This window comes from Eriocheir sinensis, chromosome 59, assembly GCF_024679095.1.
Source record: "Eriocheir sinensis breed Jianghai 21 chromosome 59, ASM2467909v1, whole genome shotgun sequence".
NCBI classification, from domain to species: Eukaryota; Metazoa; Arthropoda; class Malacostraca; order Decapoda; family Varunidae; genus Eriocheir; species Eriocheir sinensis.
Genome location: NC_066567.1, coordinates 9,648,002 through 9,663,116, shown reverse-complemented (window position 1 = coordinate 9,663,116; position 15,115 = coordinate 9,648,002). Strand labels below are relative to the sequence as shown.

General features: G+C 39.3%; 1 protein-coding gene across 22 annotated transcripts in view; it reads right to left on the bottom strand.

The window, feature by feature from the left end:
• Window positions 1-14,008, bottom strand: part of LOC126985557 (haloacid dehalogenase-like hydrolase domain-containing 5) — a 26,580-nt gene extending 12,572 nt beyond the window's left edge. For 21 of the 22 annotated variants that reach the window (XM_050840684.1, XM_050840685.1, XM_050840673.1 and 18 more), the window contains exons 1-6: window positions 13,843-14,008; window positions 4,627-4,839; window positions 3,835-4,038; window positions 2,542-2,580; window positions 1,005-1,213; window positions 215-403 (exon numbers count right to left, since the gene is read on the bottom strand). In XM_050840684.1, the coding sequence (XP_050696641.1) occupies window positions 215-403; window positions 1,005-1,213; window positions 2,542-2,580; window positions 3,835-4,038; window positions 4,627-4,839; window positions 13,843-13,974 (986 nt within the window). In that variant the 5' untranslated portion in view covers window positions 13,975-14,008. The remainder of the gene's footprint in view (window positions 1-214; window positions 404-1,004; window positions 1,214-2,541; window positions 2,581-3,834; window positions 4,039-4,626; window positions 4,840-13,842) is intronic. The other variant, XM_050840694.1, reaches the window with a different exon arrangement.
• Window positions 14,009-15,115: the final 1,107 nt, after the last annotated feature.

The following is a 15,115-nucleotide window of genomic DNA, read 5'->3' as shown; positions in this document are numbered from 1 at the left end:
TGGTTTTCTAATTTCTAACCCCTTGCTGTTTCACCTTTCTTCTCTTGTTGTTTTTTGTTTCCTTTTAGTTCTTAGGTCAATGTGTTCAAGTTCCCTCTCCATTTCCTACTTTTAATTTCTGCTTTTTCTCATCCTGCTTCACGAGACCCATAACGAAGCTCCTCTCACCTCCACACGGCTGCTTTAGACCCCGACAGAGGCACCACACACTCACCCAATGGCGTAGAGTTTGGTGATGGGGTGACTGATGCCTATGGAGCGCGCGTGGTGCTGTACCATCGTCTCAGCGTGGTAATATGTGATCTCCGACGGTTTGCCGACGAGCGCTGTGTAGATGAGGTCCTGCCCTGTCACCTTCTTGTACAGCGCCTCCAAGCATAGCAAGAATGCCCCGTGTCCGAACCTGGAGAGGGGAAGAGATGGTGATTGTCTGAACATGGAGAGCTTGTGTTGAAAAATAAGGTTAAGTCATTACTGTGGTTTTCCTAGACACCATTTTAACCCTTTGACTGCAGTCCTACAAGAAGACATCACCAAGCTACAGGTATGGAGCAATAAGTGGCTGCTACAATTCAGTGAAGAAAAATGTAAAGTCCTGCACCTTGGGAGGGGATATCCAGCATACCAATACCACATGGGAAACACTCCACTATCCACCACAGAGGCAGAGAAAGACCTGGGAGTGTATGTTACCAGGCTACCAGTGAAGGGATATCCAGCATACCAATACCACATGGGAAACACTCCACTATCCACAACAGAGGCAGAGAAAGACCTGGGAGTGTATGTTACCAGGCTACCAGTGAAGGGATATCCAGCACACCAATACCACATGGGAAACACTCCACTATCCACCACAGAGGCAGAGAAAGACCTGGGAGTGTATGTTACCAGGCTACCAGTGAAGGCCAAATCCGTGCCAATCGCAGTGGACAGGTTAATTACAGCCTCTACCATATTCTCAATCCATTTCCTTCCACTCATGAGCTGCGTCTGGTGGTTACCTTGGCATATGCGCTTCCGCCATCCACTGCAGGTCCATGTTGCACGCCAGGATGGGGAGGTGGGGGTAGGGGGCCGTGGGGGTCGCCAACATGTCACCATCTGTCATTAGAATATCGACTAGTAGCTGCAGAGACGTCTCCCACCTCACGGGCTCGCCAAAGAGCATTACGGCGTCTATCTTGGGGATTTTTGCTGCGGACATGGTGGGCTGTGGAGGAAGGCACGAGGTTAGTTAGTAGTAGTTAGTTAGTAGTTAGTTAGTTAGTCACCCCCATTGTTACCAGACTGTCGTACTCATTCTCTTATGTTTTTTTTATGTTTTTTTTTATAGCAAAGGACACAGTTCAAGGGCATAAAAAAAGGAAAACAATAATGCAAGCTAAAAACTGCCTCCTCCACCCCCAAGACTGTCTTCACAATAAATTAGTATCGATAAAATGGTTAATTATTGGTGTTTCTTGACAACTGTTACGGGCCAGAAACCGGTGAATACACGGCTCTGAGTACAACAACCTGGCAACGGCATTCACACCTCAAGGCAGCGTGTTCTACCTGTGTCGCTTCTCATCTCTCAGCCACCCGGGAAATCTGAGCCAGACAATGAATTTCACATTATATCGTCACCTTCGTAAACAAACCACCTAGGTCATCATTTTCTACTTTGCAGGAAATAGGAAAAGAACTGTCATCATCTCATGTGGCTTAAGATTTAGGCAGAAATGAAAAGGCTGATTCTAGAACACTCAAACCCTGAATGACGAAGGCAACTACAGACGTCCCTCAAATAGTATGGTTTCCAACAGTTCGGTTTTGGTTTTAAACGGATTTTCATGGAAGATCTTTTAGGATTTTTAAATTTCCTGCACGTCGGGAAATTTGAAAATCCTAAAAAATCTTCTTAGAAAATCCACATAAAACCATACTATTTGAGGGGCGACTGTATGCAAAAACGGACATCACACGTTAAAAAAATTGATGCAGACATAAACCTGGAAATCGCAGAAAAATGACTTAGGCGATTATTTTATGAGGGTGACGATATTCTAATACATACCTAGAGCTTTTTACTGCATCACAGAAGCTGCGTTTATACAAGCAACATTCTAGAACTTAATGGCAATGCAAGCAAAACACACATAACAGATACACAAGGCAGGAAGTGTCGGTGCATAAATATACTTGTCTAAATTGTGCTTGTAGATTTATCCAGTATATCTAACAGGGCAATAAAAGTAACAGACTAGACTTGGACATGTCAGTTTATACAGTTTATACAGTTAAATACTTGTCTTAATATGTGCTTGTAGATTTATCCAGTATATCTAACTGTGCAATAAAAGTAATAGACTAGACTTGGGCATATCAGTTGCCTGGTGTTTAGACAAGAGACATTGCCCCAGTTAAGCATTTAGCAGGCAGTGGGAATTCTAGCAGACACAAAGGCAGTATATGACAGCAACTTTTGTATATACTTTGTTTCTAATCGTGAGTTAATGCAGAAGAGTATAATAGAAAGATGTAAATATAGCGACTAACCTGGGAGAAGTCCAGAGACTTATCCGAACATATGTACCCCTGGAAACAAAGGGAGAGGTGGTACAGACAGGGCCAAGTGCACATCACCTCTCTCACAGCCTCCACAAGACTCATTCCAGTGTCTTCATTCTTTCATCCTTTTTGCTGGTACACTCTCAAACAGACCAACTAACTGCATGCCTCCCCCCCTCACACAGCCTCCCTCCAAGACTCATCCCTGTGCTGTCCAACTCCCTAGTGCAAGAATCATCCAGTATCTTCATTCTTTCATCTGTTTTCCTGGTACACTCTCAAAACGACCAACTGCACGCCTCCACCCCTCACACAGCCTCCCTCCAAGACTCATCCCTGTGCTGTCCAACTCCCACATGCAAGAATCATCCAGTGTCTTCATTCTTTCATCCATTTGGCTGGTACACTCTAAAACAGACCAACTAACTGCATGCCTCCCCCCCTCACACAGCCTCCCTCCAAGACTCATCCCTGTGCTGTCCAACTCCCACATGCAAGAATTATCCAGTATCTTCATTCTTTCATCCTTTTTGCTGGTACACTCTCAAAACGACCAACTGCATGCCTTCCCCCCTCACACAGCCTCCCTCCAAGACTCATCCCTGTGCTGTCCAACTCCCACATGCAAGAATTATCCAGTGTCTTCATTCTTTCATCCTTTTTGCTGGTACACTCTCAAAACGACCAACTGCATGCCTCCCCCCCTCACACAGCCACCCTCCAAGACTCATTCCTGTGCTGTCCAACTCCCACATGCAAGAATCATCCAGTGTCTTCATACTTTCACCCTTTTTGCTGGTACACTCTCAAACATCCTTCCTTCTATATTCTCCCTCGCTACAGTTCAAGCTTTTTACAGTGTCTTCACCTTCTTATGCCTCTTTTTATTTTATAAAGGCAAATTTCATTATGGTTTTCTAATGACCTCTTTCCTGTGACACAATAAAAATTGACCTCTCTTTTGGTCACTCTATACTATTATTTATTTTTAGGAGAAGTACTTAGCAGGCTTTTTTTATATGTATTTTTTTTATTTTTTTGTTTTTTTTTGTTTTTGCCCTTGAGTTGCTTTCCTCCCAGTAAAAAAAACTGACCTTGGTTGACTGTACTTGACCTCTCTTCTGGCTACCCTATACTGTTATTATATAGGAGTGGAAGTTTACGGGTCATTTTTTGTTTGTTTGTCTTTGTTTTTGCCTTTGACCTGCTTCCTTCACTGAAAAAAAAAGTAAAAAACATATCCCCTGACCTTCCTTTCCCGTAAAAACCATGTATGCTGACCTTAGCTGATCTTCTCTTGTGGTCAACGCAGTCCAGCTGAGGGAAGGCCTGGCGAAGGTCATCCACCGTGGTCGTGTTGACGAAGCCGAGGTTGTGGGCGATCTCCTTGATGGGCCCCTGGCCGGAGATGAGGACCTGCTTGTGGAAGTACTGGTCGAACATCTTGAGGGGGGAGTGTGCCATCACCACCTGGTCCTCGTGCACCTGGAAACACACAGCAAGGTAAGGAAAACTACCTTCATTCTTTCAACCTTTTCACTGATAAACTCTTAACCCCTTGACTGCATATTTCCTACAAGAAGACCTCGCCAACCTACAGGAATGGAGCAAAAAGTGGCTGCTATAATTCAATGAAGAAAAATGTAAAGTCATGCATTAGTTGGTATATGGTAGATTTTTAGGTTAGCCCTTTTATACGCTAATACCTGGAAACAGTTCTCAGAAGGGAAAGACTCTGATGGTTTGGACATGTAAAGAGAGCAGGTGAGGATACAGTGCTGGGAGTTTTGGAGAGTTCAGAGGTAGAAGGAATTAAGGAGACCAGTTGGTAGACCTAGGAAAATGTGGAGGTGTTTACAGGAAGACTTGGCATTGATGGGATTGGAGGTAGAAGGAAAGAGACCAGTTGATAGACCTAGGAAAATGTGGAGGTGTTTACAGGAAGACTTGGCATTGATGGGATTGGATGAGCATCGGGCAGAAGACAGAGTAGAATGGAGGAGAGCCATAAAGCGTCCAACCGCTCAGAAATATGGGCTTTCAGGCAGTAACAGAGTGAACCCCTATCCATACCTCTACATCCAGCCACTTGGACAGCTGCTCCGCCTTCTCACTCCGCAGAGCATTGCCGGCGTTGGTGACGAAGACGGTGGGTACCCTGAACCTGCCATCCTCACCCACCAGCAAGTTGAAGGCCTCGGGGGCGGATGGCAGGATGTTTCGCCCTCGTATAATGACGCCATCAATGTCAAAGAGTAGACCGAAGTTTGGGGATAGTTTCGCCCTCTGTGGAAAGAAAGGAAGGAGGGAACGGCAGTGAGTGAGATGGGTCAGTGTGGTTTGTTGTGATACTAGACATTTATATAGTAGTAGTAGTAGTAGTAAAAGAATTATGTTATGAGAGAATATGAGAGGTATTTCTTGATAATTTGTTTTGCTTATGGAGTATAATTCACTTGCTTACATTCTAATATTTCTTTTTATCTTTGATCATCTATGGTAAAACTACAACCACATGAAGAAAAAAAACTAAATCTATATAAACTTGAAAAATACAATGTACATAAATCTGTATAAACTTGAAAAACAGGAATTATGAAAGCAAAGACAGACATGGAAAAAGTGTGTGTGTGTGTGTGTGTGTGTGTGTGTGTGTGTGTGTGTGTGTGTGTGTGTGTGTGTGTGTGTGTGTAGGATATGACTGGTAGGTTGAAAGAAGAAGGAAGGGAAGAGAAGATGAGGGGAGGAAGGAAAAAGGGAGAGTGGGAAGGAGAAGGAAACAAAGAAAAAGCAAGATAAAATTGAAAGTAAGATATGTGTGTGTGTGTGTGTGTGTGTGTGTGTGTGTGTGTAAGGAGAAAGAAACAAAGAAAAAAGAAGATAAAATTGAAAGAAAGATATGTGTGTGCGTGTGTGTGTGTGTGTGTGTGTAAGGAGGAAGAAACAAAGAAAAAGGAAGATAAAAGTGTGTGTGTGTGTGTGTGTGTGTGTGTGTGTGTGTGTGTGTGTGTGTGGAGAGATCTGGCAAGCTTGAACTATTTTTGGCATCCTAAAGTTGGCTTGCAGGGAACAATTGAGACCCTCGGAGACACAGTGATAAGCGTTGGGCAAGGGGAGGAGTCACTATCTTGGGACCTTCGTCATAATAGCAACAAAAATAACTATATAGTCACATGTTGATTTAGACGTTCATGCCCAGAGAGAGAATGAGTGATAGTTCTTCTGTTTATTTATTTATTTATTTTTTTCATGTATTGACGAATCATTTTATATTTTTACACTTCTTATGAGAACAGAAGAAGAAAAAGATTGAGAAAAACTGAAAATATGATAATTCTTCTGTTTATTTATTTTTTTTTCATGTATTGACAAAGCATTTTATATTTTTTACATTTCATATTAGAACAGAAGAAGAAAAAGATTAAGAAAAACTGAAAATATGATAATTCTTCTGTTTATTTAATTTTTTTTTCATGTATTGACGAATCATTTTATATTTTTTACACTTCATATGAGAACAGAAGAAGAAAAAGATTAAGAAAAAATGAAAATATGATAATTCTTCTGTTTATTTAATTTTTTTCATGTATTGACGAATCATTTTATATTTTTTGCACTTCATATTAGAACAGAAGAAGAAAAAGATTAAGAAAAAATGAAAATATGGAAGAGAAAAAGAAAAAAGGAAATAGAAAAAGAAAAGAAGTAAAAGAATGACCTGTTTTTGTTATCCATATATGACTTAATTTTTCCTTTTTTTTCTTATTTTGTTACTTTTCTTACTATTTCTATTCCTTATATATATTTTATTTTTTATTTTTACACTTCATATTTTGTTGTTATCCGTAAATAATTCATACTTTTCCTCGTGTTTTTTTCTTATTTTACTTTCTTACTCTTCCTACCCTGAATCTTACTCTTCTTACTTGTTTTCCTATCTTACTTTCTTACTTCTCCCATTTATTTATTTATTTTTTATCACTTTATCCCTTTATTTTGTTTACTTCCTTTTTGGTGGAAGAGAGAGCGAGGAGAGTAATACAGAATCAACGAAGTCAGATTTGCATTCATCGTAAACTTCAAAAAGCTACATATATATTCCTGCCTCAGTCTTGTGTGCGTAAGGCCGTGGGTGAAGAGGAGGGGCGTAAAAAAAGTCACATATATATTATCCTGCTCCAGAGATGTGTGCGTAAGGCCGTGGGTGAAGAGGAGGGGCGTAAAAAAAGTCACATATATATTATCCTGCTCCAGAGATGTGTGTAAGCGAGGGGTATGAAAAGGGCCACATATATTTCTGCCTCAGTCATGTCTGTAAGGGCGTGTACGGGTGTGTGTTCGTGAAGGCGTGAAGCATAAAAAAACCCACATATGTATTCCTGCTTCAGAGATGTAAAAAGCCACATATATTCCTGCCTCGAACATGTGTATCAAGGCGTGTGTGTGTTTGTGTGTGAAGGCGTATATTATCCTGCTTCAGAGATGTGTGTGTGGGAATGCGGTATAAAAAGAGACGCATATATTTCCGCCTCAAACATGTGTCTAAGGGCGTAGTGTGAGAGCGTTGGACAATATATATGTGTCAGTTAGTGTGTTTTAATCTTTCATCGCCAGTGCCAGGCTCTTGTTGACAGGCGGTGTGAATGTGTTGAATGACTTGCTCCTCCTCCCAATCTGTCACACCAAGCCATTTTTTATATTTTTTTTAACCTTAATTGGCCTCTTAGCACCCTGATTAACATTGTGATGGGAGATATTTTAACGCTGATGATGGTGATGACGACAGTGATGAAGATAGTGTGATGATAATATTAAAAAGAATGATGATGATGATTACATATACCGATACTTTTAAGATGAAATGATGATGATAATGATGAAAATAATGATAAGGAGATATTTTAACACTGATGATGATGACGACAGTGATGAAGATGGTGTGATGATAATATTAAAAAGAATGATGATGATGATTACATATACTGATACTTTTAAGATGAAATGATGATGATAATGATGAAAATAATGATAAGGAGATATTTTAACACTGATGACGGTGATGACGACAGTGATGAAGATGGTGTGATGATAATATTAAAAAGAATGATGATGATGATTACATATACCAATACTTTTAAGATGAAATGATGATGATAATGATGAAAATAATGATAAGGAGATATTTTAACACTGATGACGGTGATGACGACAGTGATGAAGATAGTGTGATGATAATATTAAAAAGAATGATGATGATGATTACATATACCGACACTTTTAAAATGAAATGACAATAATAATAATGAAAATAATGATAAGGAGATATTTTAACACTGATGATGATGACGACAGTGATGAAGATGGTGTGATGATAATATTAAATAGAATGATGATGATGATTACATATACCGATACTTTTAAGATGAAATGACAATAATAATAATGAAAATAATGATAAGGAGATATTTTAACACTGATGATGGTGATGACGACAGTGATGAAGATGGTGTGATGATAATATTAAAAAGAATGATGATGCTGATTACATTTAACGACACTTTTAAGATGAAATGATGATGATAATGATGAAAATAATGATAAGGAGATATTTTAACACTGATGATGATGACGACAGTGATGAAGATGGTGTGATGATAATATTAAAAAGAATGATGATGATGATTACATATACTGATACTTTTAAGATGAAATGATGATGATAATGATGAAAATAATGATAAGGAGATATTCTAACACTGATGATGATGACGACAGTGATGAAGATGGTGTGATGATAATATTAAATAGAATGATGATGCTGATTACATTTAACGACACTTTTAAGATGAAATGATGATGATAATGATGAAAATAGTAACAATGATGAATGATAATGAATATATAAGTTAATGATGAAGATATTTAGGTATACAAATTATCAAAAAAGGTGAAATACTGACAATAATGAAAATAACAATGAAGAATGATAGCGATTATATGATTTAAGATGACAATGATATCTAAGTTCACAAATTATAAAAAAAAAAGCGACATGATAGTTCAAAGCTTATCAGATGAACGGAATCACAAGTTTTTTTTCTTATCTCACTCTGGGTTGCAAGGGAAAGTCCAAGGCATCATAAATCACACAATAAGTTCGTATTATCAAAGTATATGATGTAAAGATAAGAGATTGAAGATTTGTGTGTGTGTGTGTGTGTAGGATATAACGAGGAGAAAGAAGGAAGGATTAAGGGAAGGAGAGAGAAGTAAAGGGAGGAAGGAATTAAGAAAGGAAGGAAGAAAAGGAAAGATAGAGAGAAAATTTGGGTATGTGTGTGTGTAAAAGAAGGGAGGAAGGAAAAAAAGGGAGAGATCGAGGAAGGAGAGAAGGGAGGAAGAGAAGAAGATAACTCAAGTAAAGAGATGAGGGCAGGGAAGGAAAAAAGGGAGGAAGAGAAGGAGAAAGAAACAAAGGAAGAAAGGAAAAGATGAAGGGAGGAAGGAAAATAGCGAGGGAGGGAAGGAGGAACACAGAAAGGAAGAAAGGAAAAGATGGAGGGAAGGAAGGAAAAAAAGGAAGAGAGGGAAGGAAGGAAGAGAAGAAGGAGGAAACAAAGAAAGAAAGGAAAAGATGAGGGCAGGAAGGCAAAAGAGGAGGGAAGGAGGAAGAAAAAAAAACTCAAGATAGAAAGTAAAATAAAATGTGTGTGTGTGTGTGTGTGTGTGTGTGTGTGTGTGTGTGTGTGTGTGTGTGTGCTATCCCATTATCAGTCCTCTGCCCTTAGCAACATCTTAGGTCAAGGAGGGAAGAGATTAAAGGAAGCCAATTGTGAGCCTGAGTAAGCATGAAGGGGTAAAAGGAAGGGAGTTGAGGGAGACAAATAAAAAAAAATCATTCTTTGTTGATAAGGTAATGGACATATAGGGTAGAAGGAAGGGGGTTGAAAGTATAAGTATAGAGAATAAAGTAAGTATAGAGGATAAGTAATAGATTGTGTTTATTGATGAGAATGTAAAGGAGAAAAGACAGGATAATAAAGATAGAGAAAAGAGAAAGAAAAATGGAGAGAGATATATATAGCTAAGAATTTAACAGGATGAGAGGAAATGATAAGAAGATACTAGAGAAAGAAAAGAATGAAAGGAAGAATGTAGAGAAAAGAGAAAGAAAAAAGGAGAGACGAGGATGAGAGGAAATAATAAAAACATACTATATAGAGAAAGAAAAGAATGAAAAAAAGAAAGAATGTAGAGAAAAGAGAGAGAAATAAGGAGAGATATAGCTAAGAACAAGGTGAGAGGAAATAAAAAAAATACTAGAGAAAGAAAAGAATGAAAAAAAATGAAGAATGTAGAGAAAAGAGAAATAAAAAGGGAGAGTTATAGCTACGAACAGGATGAGAGGAAATAATAAAAAACATACTAGAGAAAGAAAAGAATGAAAAAAGGAAGAATGTAGAGAAAAGAGAAATAAAAAAGGATTGTTTAGCTAAGAACAGGATGAGAGGAAATAATAAAAAAACATACTAGAAAAAGAAAAGGATGAAAAAAGGAAGAATGGAGAGAGAGAGAGAGAGAGAGAGAGAGAGAGAGAGAGAGAGAGAGAGAGAGAGAGAGAGAGAGAGAGAGAGAGAGAAGAACAGCTAGGATGAGAGGAAGTATACTAAGAAAATACTAGAGAAAGGAAATAATGAAAAAAAGGAAAGGAATTAATGGGGAGGAGAAAAAGGGTGGGCAGAAAAGGAGCTGAGGGCGACAAGTACAAAAAAAAGTAATTGTTTATTTGTCTGTAAGGTGAAATCAAATATCCCTCAGCCTAGTTACAAAGAAACAGAAAGAAAGAAAGAAAGCAGAACTACGCACAGAAGCACCCAGGTTAATTATGTTTGGAAGAGCGCCAGGAGAGAGAGAGAGAGAGAGGGAGAGCGTCACAGGACCTCACGTGATGGGCCAAAACAGACACAACCCACAGACACACAAAAAGTTATATATACCACGTGAGGGAGGAAAAGAAATGAAGGTTAACTGAGAGTGTATATGTATTTGTGTCCCTCTGTTGATAGGTGGAAAAAAGAGAAAAATAAAATAAAATAGTTTACCATGAGAAACAGACCTTGGGAAATAACTAAACTATGCGATGATAAATAAAAGATGAAATGAATGAGTGAGAGAGAAGGAGAGAGTAGATGAAACAAAAATAGAGTGAATAGAAGGATAGACAAGGAAAATAGAGATAGAAAGATGAAGAAAAGAAAGGAAAAGATAAACAAAGAGAGAGGATCAGAATTGAATGAGAAATGAAATAATAATAAGAATATGAAGAAGGAAAGAAAGGGAGGGAGAGGAATGGAGAAGAGGAAAGGGAGGAGGAGGATGTAAGAGAGGGGAGAAGAAGAGGGATGGGGAAGAGGAAAGAGGAGGGTGAGAGAGGAAGAGAGGGATGGGAAAGAGGAAAGGGAGGAGGAGGAGGTAAGAGAGGGGAGAATAAGAGGGATGGGGAAGAGGAAAGAGGAGGGTGAGAGAAGAAGAGAGGGATGGGAAAGAGGAAAGGGAGGAGGAGGAGGTAAGAGAGGGGAGAATAAGAGGGTGAGAGAGGAAGAGAGGGATTGGAAAGAGGAAAGAGAAGAGGAGGAGGAGGAGGAGGTAAGAAAATGAGGTGAGTGGAGGAGAAAGACATGAAGGGAACACCTGTAGAAGGCATGCAACGTCACACTGACATATATATAGGCTGTCACATGAGAGAGAGAGAGAGAGAGAGAGAGAGAGAGAGAGAGAGAGAGAGAGAGAGAGAGAGAGAGAGAGAGAGAGAACGTGTCCTATCATTATCAGTTCGATGTGTATGAGAGAGAGAGAGAGAGAGAGAGAGAGAGAGAGAGAGAGAGTTTCCTATCTTTTATCGATTTCACCTTACTTAACATCCGTCTATATAACGAGAGAGAGAGAGAGAGAGAGAGAGAGAGAGAGAGAGAGAGAGAGAGAGAAAACACTTGAGCTGTAATAAATTGTGCAGGAAAATATGTGAACAGATAGACGCAGCTGTTGAAAGTTAATCGTAATAGCATCCCTCAGTTTTAATTAAGTCTCATAGCCAATTCCATCCACGTCTTAGTATAGCAAATTTAATGAATAACAAGATCATATTTCAAGAGCATTAGCGTGAGTAAAAAAGAAAAGAAAAAATGAAAAGAAAAAAAGGGGCATCGAGATCGGGACTTATATCTTTAATTCTTTCTCATTCTCTTTTCATTCTCTTTCTTTCTTTACCCGTTATTCCGTTTGAAGTCAAGGCATAAACAAAACGGGTATCCACAAATTCCCATAAATAACCATATCTTGAGACTGATCCATAATTGATTCCTTTCCTATGCAACGTCACCTACTCATCCCGGGAAACGTTGGAGCTAAATGTCTAACGTTTATCAAGAACATGTGAAGAAATACTAGCCTACTTAAAATCGGTGTTAGTTCCATTATAATCACGTTGAGAATATACGTAAGTTAATTCGTGTCTCATATCTCATAAACGCAATAAACAGAGTCACAGGCCATAAAGAAACGTTTATAGCTAAATACCCAACGTTTATCAAGAACATGTGATAAGAAAAACTACTTAAAATCGGTGTTAGTTCCATTATAATCACATTGAGAATATACATACTGAATAGCGGGTTTTAATGTATATCTGTTTATTCTACTTAAAAAAAAAGCTTCCATTCTCATCTCGGTCAATATATAAAGGACATGTAACGTGGATATATTAACGGTTATTTTTTTCCCCTTCCTTCCTTCTTTTCTTTTTTCCTTCCTTGCTTCGCTTCGTGATTGCTTTCTTTCCATATACCTATTATACTTCCATTCACTTAAAACGGATTAACTGAAGAAGAAAAGGATAAAAGTATGAAGAGAATGAGATAAGAAGGATACCTATTACACTTCCATTCACTTAAAACGGAGTAACTGAAGAAGAAAAGGATAAAAGAAAAGTATGAAGAGAATGAGATAAGAAGGATACCTATTATACTTCCATTCACTTAAAACGGAGTAACTGAAGAAGAAAAGGATAAAAGAAAAGTATGAAGAGAATGAGATAAGAAGGATGTGGCCCTTAATTCCCTCTCTTTTTCTTTAATGGCCCTTCCCTTTTCCCCTTCTTTTTCTTTTTATGGCCCTATATGCTTCCCCTTCTTTTCTTTTGTGGCCCTTCCCCTTCTTTTCTTTTGTGGCCCTTCCCCTTCTTTTCTTTTGTGGCCCTTCCTCTCTCTCTTTTGTGGCCCTTCCCCTCTCTCTTTTGTGGCCCTTTCTCTCTTTTGTGGCCCTTTCTCTCTTTTGTGGCCCTTCCCCTCTCTCTCTCTCTTTTCTGGCCCTTCCCCCACGAACTTTTTCTTGTCTTTATTTTATACTCTGCTGTTAATTATCATATATAAGGACTCTCATTATTGATTATAGTCCACACAGTAAAAAGAGCTTAAGTAGGAGAGAAGGAAATAGGATACGAGGAAGTCGGAAGATGAAAATAAAAACCCCAATTCGACCTTCATGGCCCCCCCCTCACCCTTTTCCAACCCCCCCCACACACACACACACACCTTGACCGAGATAATAAGGGAACCGAACACAAGCCATCATTAGCGTCCCAGAACCTAATAGAGGAGATTATATTTAGTGTCGATTATTGTGTATGTATTTAAATGGGGGACCACGGCTGACGGGCGGTACACGGCTTATGATGCAAGGTCCCAGCCATTACGTAAGAGTGTTCGGATTTTTACCTTGGCTTCGTCTTCGCTGAACGACCTTCCCTGTCTCGTCTATAGAGTAACCTCCTTTCTGATTAAATATTCGCGTACAAAACATGTACTAACGCTTGATTTGATGATATAGAAGGCTGGAATCGTGAAATATGAGGGTTTTTATAAATGGCTCTGGCTTCCGCTTGGCGCACCAGCTGACTCTAGACGCTTCCTTTGTTTTTCAAGGAACCACAAGTATTTATAACCCAAAATTAACCACATGATCACTGAATAACGCAAAATAACACGAATTCACTGTCAGAAACCGATTAACTACCCGTGAAATCACATTAGAGAGTCGAGATAAATGACCTTGCTTGGGGTGCATTGACCTCTCTCACAAGCCGGGTCACACGAGGTCACGGGAAGCTTCAAACCGCATAAGGATCAACGAATGAGAAAATGCCTTAAAAATCCCTTATAATTATACCCCAGAGCAATTTTAGCGCCGAAATATAGCGAAGTGATGGGTGAAAATGAGGTTGTAGGGACTTACCTGACTGTAGTTCCTCCTGGCGCCGTCACTGGGCCGGATTTTCACTAATAACGGGTAAATTCGGGCTGATTTTCCCCCTAAAATGAGGCTCCGCAGAGAAGACATTCCTCCTCCCGTGCCGCCGTGCCTCATACGCCTGGCAGCGCGGCGCCACCATTGACTAGGCTCAACCTGCACGCTGATTGGTCCACAGGCAGAGGATTTTATGACGTCATCACCCAGGGCAACCAATCAGAGAGACGCCTTGCTGCATTGCGTCATCGTTTACAAGGTTCGCTATTATATTTATATGAGGTAATGGAACAGTTGAGGGAAGATTCTGCTGCCTTACTCTAGGCCGTGTTAACTAATTATTTCTCTATATCCACCTATCTTTAGTTTATTATGGCTCTATGGCTGTTAAATTCGCCTCGATCCACCCTACCCGCTGATTGGTCCACACGAAGGCGGTCCCGTAACGTCACCACCCCGGGCAGCCAATCAGAGTGACGCCTTGGTCCATTGCGTCATTGTTTACATGTCCAATATTATAATTCGGTGACGTAATGGAACAGTCTGGGAAGATTTTGCATTGCTCTAGGCCGTGGTAACTGAATATTGGCCTGTAATTACGTATCTTGGATGTATTAAAGCTTAATGAGGTTATATATGGTAGTTATTAACATCAACTGAATATATATACGCACAGAACCTTATATAATCAATGGCAAGGTATAAATTTACGCATATATTAAAGTCATGGCGTCAGAATCAAGACTTAAACATCTTATTTTTTCCTTGGCCATTGTTCAGCTTCTAGGAAGAATATATATGTAAAAAAAACGATAAATAACATATGGAAATATTCATAGACGATCTGTATTCATAATTTCCATAGTTATACCTCAAACATCGACCAAACATTTTATACACGAAATCAATCACACACACAAGTACAAGATTTCTATTAACTACTAAATACTCAAGACACACTAATTTATCTCCTACCGGTACAAGATATCTAAACATTTATTAACACATTATTACCTATACAAAAACAACATTTACACACGAGGTCCCTTGCTTGGGGTCAGCTGGGACATGGCGGCTCTTCGGGTACGTATATTTTCGCCTTTTTTGACCTTAATTAACCTCTTTATTAGTCTTTTAGGGGTAATTAAGGTCAGGGATTCATAATTAGAGTGTATCAAGGGTGTTTTTAGGGTAATTAAGGGGTGGTAGGGCGTAAATAAAGGATGAGAAGGGAAGGGGCCGGCAGGTGATTATTGAAAAG